General features: G+C 40.9%; 3 protein-coding genes across 3 annotated transcripts in view; 1 reads left to right on the forward strand and 2 right to left on the reverse strand.

The window, feature by feature from the left end:
• The first annotated feature begins 46 nt into the window (after positions 1-46).
• Positions 47-3,956, forward strand: mettl26 (methyltransferase like 26). The gene is made up of 6 exons (XM_032564159.1): positions 47-382; positions 492-654; positions 1,988-2,047; positions 2,114-2,181; positions 3,125-3,203; positions 3,303-3,956. Exons 1-6 carry the CDS (start codon positions 189-191, stop codon positions 3,357-3,359), a joined length of 621 nt encoding a protein of 206 aa, XP_032420050.1. The 5' UTR covers positions 47-188; the 3' UTR covers positions 3,360-3,956.
• On the reverse strand, positions 3,942-6,869 carry wfikkn1 (WAP, follistatin/kazal, immunoglobulin, kunitz and netrin domain containing 1). Its single transcript, XM_032564161.1, has 2 exons — positions 6,528-6,869; positions 3,942-5,474 (listed from the first exon to the last, which is right to left on the reverse strand). Exons 1-2 carry the CDS (start codon positions 6,777-6,779, stop codon positions 3,954-3,956), a joined length of 1,773 nt encoding a protein of 590 aa, XP_032420052.1. The 5' UTR covers positions 6,780-6,869; the 3' UTR covers positions 3,942-3,953.
• A 2,755-nt stretch (positions 6,870-9,624) lies between these two features.
• The window catches only part of LOC116720618 (ras-related protein Rab-40C-like), a 4,023-nt gene continuing 316 nt past the window's right edge, over positions 9,625-13,331 (reverse strand). Inside the window, exons 1-6 of the mRNA XM_032563981.1 lie at positions 12,974-13,331; positions 12,837-12,897; positions 12,697-12,757; positions 12,203-12,280; positions 11,088-11,310; positions 9,625-10,690 (exon numbers count right to left, since the gene is read on the reverse strand). The exon at positions 12,974-13,331 is cut by the window's right edge and continues 316 nt beyond it. Of these exons, the coding sequence (XP_032419872.1) occupies positions 10,374-10,690; positions 11,088-11,310; positions 12,203-12,280; positions 12,697-12,757; positions 12,837-12,897; positions 12,974-13,127 (894 nt within the window). The 5' untranslated portion in view covers positions 13,128-13,331 and the 3' untranslated portion in view covers positions 9,625-10,373. The remainder of the gene's footprint in view (positions 10,691-11,087; positions 11,311-12,202; positions 12,281-12,696; positions 12,758-12,836; positions 12,898-12,973) is intronic.

The following is a 13,331-nucleotide window of genomic DNA, read 5'->3' on the forward strand; positions in this document are numbered from 1 at the left end:
GTCCCCGCCCCTGTATTGTGATTGGATTGTAGCTCAGGCACGTGATGCGAATGCGGAAGTTGGGAGTTGAAGTGTAAAACCTACACATTCGTGGGTGTATTGAGTGGGGTGCATCTCTACTGGGCCAGCTGGAGTGGTTACATAAACTCTACTCGATAACTCGACGCCTGAATCCGGGCTTTGGCACGATGCTGAACGCCGCCGCGGCAGAGAGGAACAAGGAGCCTATTCTGTCGGTGCTCCAGGACAGCGTTAACACCGAGAGACCCCTGCAGGCTCTGGAGATATCCTCTGGCACCGGGCAGCATGTCTTTCACTTTGCACAGACTTTGAGAAATATCACCTGGCAGCCGTCTGAGTACGACCGCCAGTCTCTTGCCAGGTAAGCACAGGTGTTAGTTAGCTGTCTAAAATAACATTTCAAAGCCATTTTTAGTCGAGGTAATCTGTGCTTTATGCTTCACAGTAAATGTTTTGTGTTCTGCTTTCAGCATAGAAGCCTACAGGTCTCACTACCAGCTGCACAATGTGAAGCCTGCCGTCTACCTGGATGCTTCTCGGCCTCATCAGGGTTGGGCAGGGATTCCGCCTGAAAGCCTTGACCTGGTGCTCAACATCAACATGATCCATATTTCTCCCTTGTCCTGCACAGAGGTCAGCTTGGCAAATTATTTTAGCTTCATATTTCAAAAAAAAAAAAATGCAGGCTCTTAATATTTAATCCCGAAACATTCTATAGACATACCATTCCTCAAAGTATGTTGGCTGTGTTGAATAAATGTAGCTTAAATACAGCAAAGGATATATTTTAAAGTAGAATAGTAATCTCAGCTGGTTCAAGTTAGCCTAAAAGGCAAAATAACACAGAAATAGACCCGTTTGTTTCTAAGAACAAAAACGTTCCCATTGCAAACCATTGAAATGCATTTTTTATTATTGCATTGCTTAATGTTGAGATCTCATTTTGGATGATTACCTACTATTTTTTTTCCTCTCATATTTATACAGTGCCTTTTGTTTAAATATCTCTTTTTTAGTTATTTTCAAAAAACAAACAAACCATGAACTGAACTTAAAAATGTCCGAAACCTGCAAATATAATACCTGATATGAGTATTTAGGCTCATTTGGCGGTTATTGATTTTTATTTCGTAATTAGATTATTTGCACACAAGAGGGCAGTGTAGTACCAGAATCAATAGGCGTGGTCTTCAGGTAGAGGGAGGTTTAATTATTGACAGCCAGACAGCAAGTAGCGTTTCGATGCGTGGCAGCTGAAATATAATAATAATTATAACCTAAAGTTGCATCCAAGCAACCCTTTTTGCATTCAAGCTATTTCATATTACCATTACCTATCAAATCCTGTTTTTAGTTTTTTTTTATGAATTATTGAGATAATTACAAAATTACTCAAACCTCATGATGTCATTTATTTTAATTCTATATTATGATTTGAAAATTTTCACATTGTTTCTGAGCCTTTTGGTTGTGGACGAATTAGTAGATTTAAGAAAATTACTGCAATTGAAAGTACAGGTAATACTTGTCAAAGTTATGATAATGAGAAGTGATTAGTGAAACACAGACTTCTAATACTCTAACCTTTTCTTTTCTGCAGAATTTAGGTTATGACTCAGTGGTTATACATGAACCTCTGTAGATTATTTTCCAGCAGTCAGAACTGATGAGGTTATTTTTAGTGCGTCTTGAATTGAGTGTTTTGCAGCTTAGAAAGCTTTTTATTTATATGGCGGTATTCATCTTTTAATAAACTGACCTGGTTTGGTTAAATACTGAAGGCACACGCAGCATGCATAAAGCTTCCCCTGAGTGTATTTACGTAACAGCTCTTCAGATGCGTAGCTCCTCAGATGATAACCGTAGGCAGTTCCTAACAAAAAGGTTTTAGTAGTTTTCCACTTTCCAGCCTCCATTTTATGTGATGTGGTTCTGGTGCCCTAAAGACCTCACTGTTCTCTTCTAGGGATTATTCAGAGGGGCTGGAGTGCTGCTGAAGCCACAGGGTCTTCTGTTGACATACGGGGTAAGCAAAAAACATTTCATGCCATTATCAGATCCACTCATGATTCCTAATGATTAATACTCTCAGCCATATGCAGTGAATGGCCAGATCACCCCTCAAAGCAACGTGGACTTTGACTACAGCCTAAGGCAAAGGTAAGATGATCTGTTGTTTATTTAAATAAATGCACCAACAAAAATGCACTGGTTTTGTTTGCTCATCATCATCAATCACTGAAACTTCAATTCGGACACCACAGCAGTGACCCTACTTGATTTCATGCAAAACTCTGGAGATGTTTTTCTCACCATGGTGGATTCTTGAACTGATGACTCTTGATCCACTTTCTGATTAATTTGGTTAGAAATTATCTCACCCATGGAGCATTGAAATTTTTATTCCCATTTGGTTAATTTAAAACAAAATGGTGAGATGATAAAAAGTTACATTACTGGATGAAATCATTGAATTGTATACCACTGATCTTAATATACGTGAACTATTCAGAATGGAAGTGCATCAAAAGTAACACACATCCTTCAAACCTATCGCAGGTCTTCATACTCCGCAAAGTCTACTTCATTTCCTCACATTTTTAGATCCTTGTAGAACATGTTTTTGTAACAGAAGCGCCTGCTAAATTAATGCTTTTCAAAGCTCGGTACTTAGTCTCACTCTCAGCTCCTGTTGCGAACCTGCAGTTGGCTACTTAGTGAAAGTTCTGCTTGTAGCTTGGTAAATGTAGTGTCAAAACAGAGCCTCCTTAATGAGAGAGACTCCATTAATATTCATGCCAACTGTTAAATTTTTGAGCATTTAATTTTGTCTTTGAGCAAGATAAAAATATAGCAGCCTTCTTTCAGCCAGCTGACCGGCAGTACAGTCACCCCAGGACTACATCTGACGTCTAATTTAAATGACTTTAAATTGAAGGAGAACTATATGGCTGAAAAATTCAGGGCTTTTTAAACCGTAACTTTTTAAAACCTTAGTACACCGCAAGACTAGTAAGCAGGCTGTGCAATTTATATTAAAAGAACCCAAACAATAACTTTGTATTTATTTTATTCTTTATATATATAATGTTTAATCTTGCAGGAATCCAGAATGGGGACTAAAGGATATCTCATTTCTCAATTCTGTGGCACAAAAAAATGGTTTATTCCTAGAGAAAATTGTAAGTATCTATTTCATAAGGGGATCTGGCGCAGTTTTTTTTTCTAAAAGTTATCTCAAAATGTAGTTTTTAAACTTAAAATGCTTTAAATTTGTCTAGGTGGAGATGCCAGCAAACAACAAATGCCTTCTCTTCAGGAAAGAGAGTTTGGTGTGAGGTTTCCCGGTGACCCATCTCTGAGGCGAAGAATGGTCAAAACGCCTTAATTTCCACTTTAATCGTTGTATAACTTAGCACACATTATTTCAATCTTAATTGTTATTCTATCTATGTCAAACTGTTGAGTACTGTACAGTTGAACACTTACATGAAGTTTATTTTTATCATCCTAGGAAAGACAAATGTTATATTAGTAACTAAGCATAAGTGCTTTTTAGAGGTAGATAACCTAGAATATACAGTACATGACTAGAGGGGCAATACACACAAACAAGTTTTTAAGAGCACATAAAATAAAGTACAGTCATACACAACAGTGACCTATTTTAAATATTACATAATGGAATTTACTCAACATGATTAATTTGGTTAGCAGCTATTTTAGCAGATTTTTTTTTTCATTTGCCATTAGAAAATACATGTGTCATAAAATAGCATTTTAGTTCTGTGTAAATTGTCTCACAATATCTTAAATGTCATAAAAACCTTTGTTGGACTGAATATAAACAACTGATCTTCCTTACTTAAATAAATTGGCTGTAGTCACTTATTTGTGAAATAATTAAACGTACCATTGTGTCCCAGCAAGCTTCACAATGTTTCACATGTGTTTTTATTGATGGCATCACGAAGCCTACGGAGCCTGCGTTCAGGTATGGCTTTGACGTAGCTGTCTGGCTGGATGATGGCCATGCCGTCCTGCACCATTCCCATCACCAGTAAGGGGTTCTCGTCCATAGTGATGTTGGGACAAGGACAGCTCCAGTCAATCTTTACTATGGTCACCTCTAGGTTTTTGGTGTTGAAGAAAGTCAGGCCCATCTTTTCGTCCCTTAGGACTTCGTCCAGACTAAAGTGAGCCAAACCGGAGTCAAGGTCCTCAATGAGCTCCGTCAGCCGGCCGATTATGGCAAAGTCGCTGCGGCACAGGGTGGGCATCATTTTCCCCCTCATCCGACAAGTTCTACACGGTTTCCGTTTGGGCTGTGGACAGTTTGCCTCACACTCCTTTTTGGTGGCAAAGCTGTTTGCATTTCCCTGGCATCCTCCGTAGGCAAAGGGCTGGCATTGTTTCAGTAAGGAATTCCAGGCCCAACGTGCCTCCCAGTTTTTGCAGGGACCCTGAACCGCCGGCAGGGAGCAGATCCCCATCCCCTCTCTCTGACAGGACGCTTTGCACTCCTCGTACGTCTCAAAACGGTTGCGACTGTCGTCGCACCCGCCACTGCTGAAGGTCATGCAGGAGCTTAGCTTGCTGTCATAATACCAGTCCACGTGACGCTCCCCACTGCACACTCTAGTGTCGACTTCAGCAAGGCAATCGGCTGGAGAAAACGGCCGTCCCATAGGCAACTCCGGATCTTCGGAAAAGTCATCATCAGCTCTGCGAATAACAGACAACGGGTAATCCGCTTGGAGAACTCCTACGGAGTTTCTTGCAATGCATGTATATATGCCTGTATCCCAGACCTGGGCATTGTAAACAACTAGCTGACCAATGTTTGTTATAACTACATTGCCATACATCTGGTCCGGCCTCATGACTAGACGCTCACGTCTTTCACTCTGCTTCTCCCATGTCACATCTGGTCTGGGGACTCCAATCACATCACAGTGGAAGCTAACGGTGCCCCCAACGTAGATTGACTGGTGGTGAGGGTTTGAGTACAGTGTGGGGGGCATGGGGTCTTCCTGCGAGGATGTTGTGGTTGGAGAAACTGTAGTATCAAGAGGCAACGGACTGGTGTGAGGACCAGCAAGGTAGAAGCGGCAAGGAATCACAGTCAAAGTCACTCCCCGGATACAGGCTTCTGCATCCATGTAACAGCGGTTGAAGTAGGTGAGGCCATCTGATGCACAGGTGAAATAGGGTTCTTTCTCACAGCGGTCCTGACATTTGCAGATAGGCTGTCCATCCCAAATGTCACAGGTTGCCCCCTGCTGGCTGCAGATGAAGCCCTCACAGGTAGCCGTGGAGGCAGGGGCAGCGTCTCCGTCGGCACCTCCTTCCTTACCATCGGGCTGAGCAGGCGTGCCATCGGAGAAACGTGCAGAAACACAACTGTTGAGCCCGCAGACATTGGTGCAACATTTCTCATGTTCAGCGCAGTCCTGAGAAAGCAGCAAATTCAGATTGTCATTTATGCCATTTGAAAGGAAAAATGCATTCAGTATTCAAGAGAAGATTGACATTTTTTTAATTGCACAGTAACCAAAAAGAGCAACAGGTAAAACGACATTAAAACTTCGCACAAAGACCCACTGCTAAACTTTTACAAAAAGCGTTGATTCTTAGGAAGAAATGGAAATATACCAATACAAAACCATGAATATACGCAAAGCTACATGAACTGAGGTCTACTTTGTAAATGTCCATCTGATTTTTCTAGTAGCCTATGAAACTGTCCTCTTAGCTGTAGACTCTTTTTTCTCTTAGTTACATATAACCAAAACATCTGTGGCAAACCACACTGAACTTCTGAAAAACTGTGTAACTAAAGGAGAAATTACATTTAAAATCTTATTTTTATTTAAATGTTTGTGTATGATCTCACCCCTAGATGCCCATGCCTGTCCAAGATGCTAAAGTTCAGATAGTGTTGGAAGCCTTGTCATAATCCAATTTTCCAATGTCCTCCCGCTACACTCAAGTTTCCTGAGGTCAACGATAAAAGTGCCTCTGTTTTCATGGATTACAGTTTGAATAAACACATTTTGGATTTATTTTTAAAAATTCTAATATATATACACACACGCCCATATATATATATATAGAGAGAGAGTACTTCTCAGAATAACTTGTCATCTTTTTATTACTCACAATGATTACTGTTGGAATAATTGAGCCAATGATTTAGACCATCAACAACAAACTTTGGGATTTAGTCTAAAGCGGTCGCAAAGTTTGCTTATAACTCAGCCAGCTCTGGACACCTGCAAGAGGTGCTTTAAGGTTTGAATGTTCCACATTATCCAGTGTAATAACTACACCACTTCGCCTGAGCTTTGGAGGAGAAAAAAATGTTAAACACAACAACTATGCGTTTTCCATTCACTCTCGGGTTTTTTACTGTGCAGTACAGAAAACTAATAGTTCATTCGTTCATCTGAATTACCCCACATCCTCTCCACTCTGTTTGGCCTCTTTTTTTTTTAGGGTCTCACCTCATCCAAGCTGCATTCCCTCTCGCAGGTGCTCTGTGCATCAACCCAAAGATTGGTGTTGAGCTTGTTGGGACAAAACCCTTCGTGCTCAGCCGTGGCTCCTGTCACACTGGCAGTCAAGGAAAAGTCGAGAAAATCGCAAATCAAGAACACCAACAAAAACACGCGTGTCCATCTGAAGGGCGGTTTGCTTTGCCACCTTTTGTCCTTTGAATGCCTGACTTGAAAAAGTTGGAGAAGGATCTCAGGCATTTTTGCTCCTTTGAACGAGTAATTCCATCCCTCCTTCGGGTCTCAAATAATAGAGATTGTTAAATATATCTGTATGCTTTGTTGAGGGAAAACCGACTTAGTTCCAGTTTTACAGCCCGTGAGATTTAATGAGTATTCGCCCGAGCGCATGCTAATTGCCTACTTTAAAATATCCCCCCTAAATAATCAAGGTCTGGAGCAACAAAGAGCAAAATTCACCTTCGGAAACGAACGAAGGACGCAAACAGCTATCCACAATGGAAGAGAGAGAGAAAGAGAGAGAGAGAGAGACGGCTGCAGCCTTTCAGAGTGTGAATGGAGGTGGAAAGGGCAGCCCCCCACCCTCTCTGACCGCCCCCACGGCCGTCCTGAGTCGGAAACTTTTATGAAGCAACACCGTGAGCAACGCAACTGGACAAACATTGTAAAAACATCAAAGACAAGTGGAGCCACGCTGCAAACTGCTGCTAAATAGAAAGGGACGATGCCCGTTTTAATGGGAAAATTGCATTTAGATGTAGATAAATATCTATATATCTACGGACTTGTATACACACACTCAGATATATAGACACGCTAAAAGGCCCTCGAGGCAGGGAGCTTGAAAGGCCAAGCAGAGGGCGTGTCGCATCATGTCCAACACTACAACGTCGTTTGCGCCCTTCTCTTCTTGTCTAGACATGGGTCAGTTTACCACCGGGCCTCATTGGCGCTCGGCTCAGAGATGCCTCGGCCAGGTGGGAAGGCGTAAAGAGCCCCATTTTCAGCAGGGTGTGACTCATCTTTTGTTGCCGAGCCGGGCTGCAGATCCAGCTACCACCCCGCCTCCCCACACAAGCCGCTCCTTCCTGCTCATCTTTTCATTGGCAGTGACCCTGCAACCTTTCGGTGACTTCTGACCGCCCCGCATTCACGCTCCGCGGCGATGGAGCCCCCCGGTTATCCCGAACTGGCCAATGCCGAGGGAGCAGCTAATCAAATCAGCTCCCCCACACCCACAGGTTTTTAATGCACTTCAACACCAGCCAGTCCCTGGGCTGGACAAAAGGAAAGGAGAGGGAAATTACTCCCACGATTCCCACGGTGGGCCCTGATAAATGTTTGCGTAAAAGCACAATACCTAATACATACTTGGAAGTAAAATCTATATTTCCTTGTGATTTTGACCACAAGAAAACAAATTGTGGCAAACTTTGAGACACACCACTCTCTTATTCTTTATTGAATGTTTACATGAGGGCGTTTGCAGAGCAGAAACACAAAGTCTTACCAAGTCTTTTTGGTGCAGTATCTAGTGCAAATATCTTGAGGAAAAACTAACTTACAAGTAACTTTTCAGCAAGGCATGAGAGCTTGTTTTAAGGTAAGAATTCCTTAATGCTGATTTAAAAATAAATACCACTTCCACTAGCAGATTATTTCAGCTCTAGCAAGACATTTTTCCCATTTTGTAAGTGCCAATTGAACTATTTTTTTGAATCAATATTAAGGAGTTATTGACTTAAAACAATAGTTTTAAGCTCATATATCTTACTGAAAAGTTAGTTTACTCTTACTTAAAGGGTACTAAGATATATGCACTAGAAACTACACTAAAAATACTGTGTATGACTGTGTTTTTGTAGGCTATTGTTCTAAAGAGGAACCATGGGGACATGCTCTACTACCACACACAACCATGAGGAAGCTGGAATGAAAATAAATAAATTTACATAAACATGAGAATCTGCTACTTAGTTGACTCATAAAACAAATGAACATTCAGTTTTTCTACATATCTTATAATGTGTCTGATGGTCATTTCAAACATTTTGCATGTTGACTTTAATTTAAATTTTACCTCTTGCAAAACAAAATAGACTCTGAAATGCCATTTAGTTGTTCTTGCAGTACAGAGAAAAAATGTTTCAATGTTCACCCTGCCTGTAGAACATTACGCTTCAAGACATGACAAACTGCATTTAAACCATTTAATCTATGCAGTCGACATGGGCTGGGCTCTGATGAGATCGAGGTTTCAAATCATTAAATTGCAGAGAAAGTACTGGAGTGACTGAAGATTTCCAGAGCTCCTCCACAACTGCTGGTCAGCTGACTGAACGAAAGACAATTGTCCCACATTTACGAAGACAAATGTTTCAGATCCCAAACCCCGGCATAAAAACGGGGAAGGAGGGAGAATCTAAAGAGACACTGCTTGTTAGAAATGGTGTTTTCAAATCACAGTTGGCAAACTCTGTTAGGGAGCAGCAAGCAGGTTGAAATAACAGCACCTAAATAATGATAGACATTTTTATTTAACATTTTAGTGTCAGTAGATCAACAAAGTTAATCTACTATAAGAACTTGAGATTGTCCATGACTCTAAATAAACTAAATTATACAATTACTGTTCCATATTATGTACCCTGTTTGATACATTAAGAATATGTTCTCTAGAAAAGACCAACCACTGTAAAAATGTAAATAAAAAAACAACTTTTAAGTGACTGCACTGCAAAAACACAAAATCTTAAAAGTATTTTTGGTCTCGTTTCTAGTGCAAAAAGTGTATTCCTTTATATTGGAGATATAGGAGCTTAAGGCAAAACTTCCTTAATATTAGTTTTACTGGCAGATTGTTTCACATCGATGTTTGAGCTAGAAACCAGACCAAAAATACTTGGCAAATATTTGTTTTTGCAGCGTTTCCAATTGGCTCCCACTTCACATGGCCACAGCAAATGAGCTGTCAGATTTTGTTTTATACTGAAAATTACTCACAATATCCTAAAGCAAACAAAATTCTCCTGTAGCTAATGTCAACATGAATGAATCTGAAAGTGAAAACACGACGATCAGTGCGCTCGTTTGTACAAGTTCTGTTTTTAATAAGAGCCGAGCAGAGAACAAAACTAACCATGCTGTCGATAGTTAAAACAGTTACACAACAAGGCAGATCCAATTTAGGTTTAAAAAGCCCAGACCCGAATCAATAGTTTTGGAAAACAAGAGCTTTTGTTTAAAATCTGTTCCTCCTTAACTCCACTTCATTAGCATATTTTAAAATGTTTCAAACAAAATGTTCTGAATAAATAGCAAAGCAACATTTTTTTCCCTGTACAAAAAGGCCATAAAACACAAAACACTCGAGACAAAACAAACATGAGAAGCTCCTCTACATGAAAATCACTGCTTCACAAATACACATGTATATATATATATATATATATACACACATACATAACTTCAAGTCCAGCTTTAAATACCAGTAAACAATCTTGTTTTTTCCTTACAGAAGAGAATCATCTGTAGTGTTAACTAGTGAGAGATAACCCTTGATTCACATTAGTTGATCCCCAGGAAATCCTCCCCGCCTTGATAGAGAACAGGTAATCGAGCATCCACAAGATGGCGCCGGCGAGAGCAAGGAGAACAGAAACCAGTCCTAGTCCAGCTTGATTCCTGAACATCAAATAAGTTAATATCTGTTTTCATTTCTGGCAGCTGGGAGCTCTACACGGTCTTCGGCCTTGTGACGTCTTGGAGCAACAGCTTTAATATCTGCCCTAATGAGGGGCGAGGGGATGGGGCAAATATCTCTGCCCTGCTTCACTATGAGATCTTACAGTTGCCTTTAGAGGAGGAGGATGAAGAAGAGGAGGACGAGTTCATCGGAGGACTCTGTGGAGCTTTGAAGGACTTTGAGCGTTTCAGGCTGTTGGCTTTGCTTCCGCCACCGCTGCCACCAGACGCCGTGCTGTTGGCGACCGAGTACGAGCGTCCGTGCATCATGACGGCGTTCATGCCGTTGGCCATGGAGAAGGACTTGAGGTGGGATTTGATGGCGACAGGAAGTGGCAGCTTGTCGATGAGGTGGACCGGCGTGCAGGAGACGATCGATCGGCAGCACAAATCCTGAAGGCTGAAGACTGAGGGGAAAAAAAAGTAAAAACTATTAAAAATGTATGTGTTGGTGGAGGAAAGAAACAAGCAAAAAAAGTTTATTTCTTTTTTACTCTTAAGTGGAGGTCAAAAAAAGAGAAAAAACAAACAAAAAGAATAAAAAAGTTATTTCTTTTATATTTTCTTTCTTTTTAAATAAAAAGAAAGAGAAATAGAAAACCGGGAGGGGAAAAAAAAAGAGAAAAAAATAAAGAAAAAAAGTAGAAATAAAAAATACAAAAACTGAGTGGAGAGTATAAGGAAAGGAGGACTCAGCTTTTAGATAATTGGAAGAATAAACTGGAAATACATTTTTTAAGTTATTTATTCTGTCTCAGTTTACCTTTAGGAAGATAAAGGTAAGAACCGGCTCCGCTGACTCACCTCTGTTGGGCCTCCAGAATTTCTCCATGCCGTGCCTCATCAACACGATACGCGACAGCTCTGTGAACGACTCGATGACGTTGAAGTTGCAGAGAGGGCTGACCTCGAAGAAGGTCATGCTGTTCTTTTCGGCGTAAGCCCTCGCCTGCTCTGTCGGCACTTGGCGCTTGAATGCCAGGTGAAGTCGGTTTCCTACAAGGATCCTGGGAACGCCGGGAGCATGCTGAGGGAAAACAAAATCCTCTTATGATTCTTCTTCAGCTACATGTTAAAAAACCTCCACTTGTCTTCTGAGCTGAGGCTTAATACCAGACCAGGATAGTGTGGATGATACAATCTCTTGATAAGGTGTTCTCATCCCTTATACTGTCCAAAAATGTGTCAAGCAACACCCAAAGACAGGAATTGATTTTCTTGTCTTGTATTTCTGTGACTAATCATCATGAAATAACGTTTAAAGGTAAAAAGGAAGGAAAGCGATTCATGCTTTCCAAGGTTTCCCCCAGAAAACTTGCTAAGCCTGGGGGGTGGGTGCTAAGGCAGTCATTCTATCCAGAGGTCCACTGTGTTTTTGAGTTAAAAAATGTTTAAAGTTGACAGGAAACTTGAAAATATCACTTAATAATTATGTGTTATTGAAAGATTTTAAGATGAATACCTGAAAACCAACTATAAGCTCTTAAAAAATGCAATTTTTAAAAAAAATAAATAAGCTATGCTAAGCCTGGTGGCCTGCCAGGCTTATAATACACTCTGGGAAACCCAGCTTTCAAAATCTTTCACAAATAAAAATCTGAAAAGTCTATCACGCAATTACCTTCAGCACCCCTGATTTGATGCAACAGATTCTCAACTGGGTCTGAACTTTGACTAGGCTGTTCTAAAGTATGAATGGTTTAGCTCTGAGCTAAAACATTGCTTCTTCTACGTCACAAGTATTTACTAACTGGTATGGATGTAGCACAAAAATACCAATAAATTATATTGACTGTAGTTGTAATGTGGGAGAAATTCAATGAGAATGAAAATGTTAGCAAGCCACTGCACTTTCAGTATCAGTACATATTTTTCACATACTATTTTTCTGTCAACTATAAATGGATTAAGGCGATTACCTCATCAATTTCCCGGATCCATCGATCGATCCCATCAAACGACCAGCCGTTGGTGATGTCATATACAAGAAGGATGCCCTGTACAGAAAAGAAAAATCATATAAAGAGGTTTAACATGCACGGGATCTCACCGGGAATAAGGATGGAGAAATATAAATAATCTGCAAAAACTACATTTGTGTGAAAAGGCATGCTTCAGCTTTTAAACAAATGCTTCCAAGTGTGTCATTTACCTGCTGCTAGGTTCCTGTCACTTTCAAATTTGAGAAAAAACCTCTTATTTTTACCCACAACTTTCAACCAACTTTACCTGCGCAGCTTTAGTGGTGACGTCAGACATGAAACCAAATCCACACCAGCATTTCAGAAGTGAGGCCAGTCACCATGTTGCATGAGAAAAGCGCTTGTATGTAATGCATTTAGCTGCATTATCTATTTTGCAGGTAAATATTTAAACCTTTTAAGAAACAAGTTAAAACTGCTTTCGGGATTACCTGTGCTCCACGAGAGTAAGACCTGAAGATGGTGCAGAATCTCCCTTGGCCAGATGTGTCCCTGTTGAAGGCACAGATGAGGCATTTTTACGAAGCTACAACACCTACAAACTGGTCATTTAGTGATGCCGAGGCCTCACCAGAGCTCTAATTTCACCCGTCTACCGTCCAGCAGAATGGTGGTGGTCTTGTAATCAATCCCTGAAACCACACACATTGAATTTATGTCGAGCTCTCCTATCTAGCACCTCTGACGGAGTGAATAAGAGACATTTACCGCTGCTGTAGGCGTATGGAGACTCGACAGATCCGTCCTGCAAACTCTCCAGGATTTCTCCTTTCCCTACGTCGCTGTCTCCCACGAGAAGAAATTTCAAGAGATAATCGTAGCTCTTGACGGGGCTGCTTTGAGTTCCCATCATCCCACGCATTGGATCTGGTTCGCTGAGAGCTTTACAAGCTCCCCGGTTTCTATTTGCTGTTCGGGGGACAATCGGGAGGGTTCCCCAGAGAGCCAGCGGACGCTAGTCGATAGCTGCTAGCACTGGCTAACAAGTTAGCTGGTATTCGAACTTAAAAGAAATTAATTTCTCTCTATAGCTCAATCATTAATATGCTGCAAATTATGTTTCCCA

The sequence above is a fragment of the Xiphophorus hellerii genome, chromosome 5, assembly GCF_003331165.1.
Source record: "Xiphophorus hellerii strain 12219 chromosome 5, Xiphophorus_hellerii-4.1, whole genome shotgun sequence".
In the NCBI taxonomy this organism is placed as follows: Eukaryota; Metazoa; Chordata; class Actinopteri; order Cyprinodontiformes; family Poeciliidae; genus Xiphophorus; species Xiphophorus hellerii.

Coding starts and splice junctions, on each gene's coding strand:
- wfikkn1 (XM_032564161.1), bottom strand. CDS start 6,779: ATGCCTGAGATCCTTCTCCAACTTTTTCAAGTCAGGCATTCAAAGGAC. Junction 5,475..6,527: donor GGGAATGCAGCTTGGATGAG/GTGAGACCCTAA, acceptor CTGCTTTCTCAG/GACTGCGCTGAACATGAGAA.
- mettl26 (XM_032564159.1), top strand. CDS start 189: ATGCTGAACGCCGCCGCGGCAGAGAGGAACAAGGAGCCTATTCTGTCG. Junction 383..491: donor GACCGCCAGTCTCTTGCCAG/GTAAGCACAGGT, acceptor TTCTGCTTTCAG/CATAGAAGCCTACAGGTCTC. Junction 2,048..2,113: donor GTCTTCTGTTGACATACGGG/GTAAGCAAAAAA, acceptor TAATACTCTCAG/CCATATGCAGTGAATGGCCA.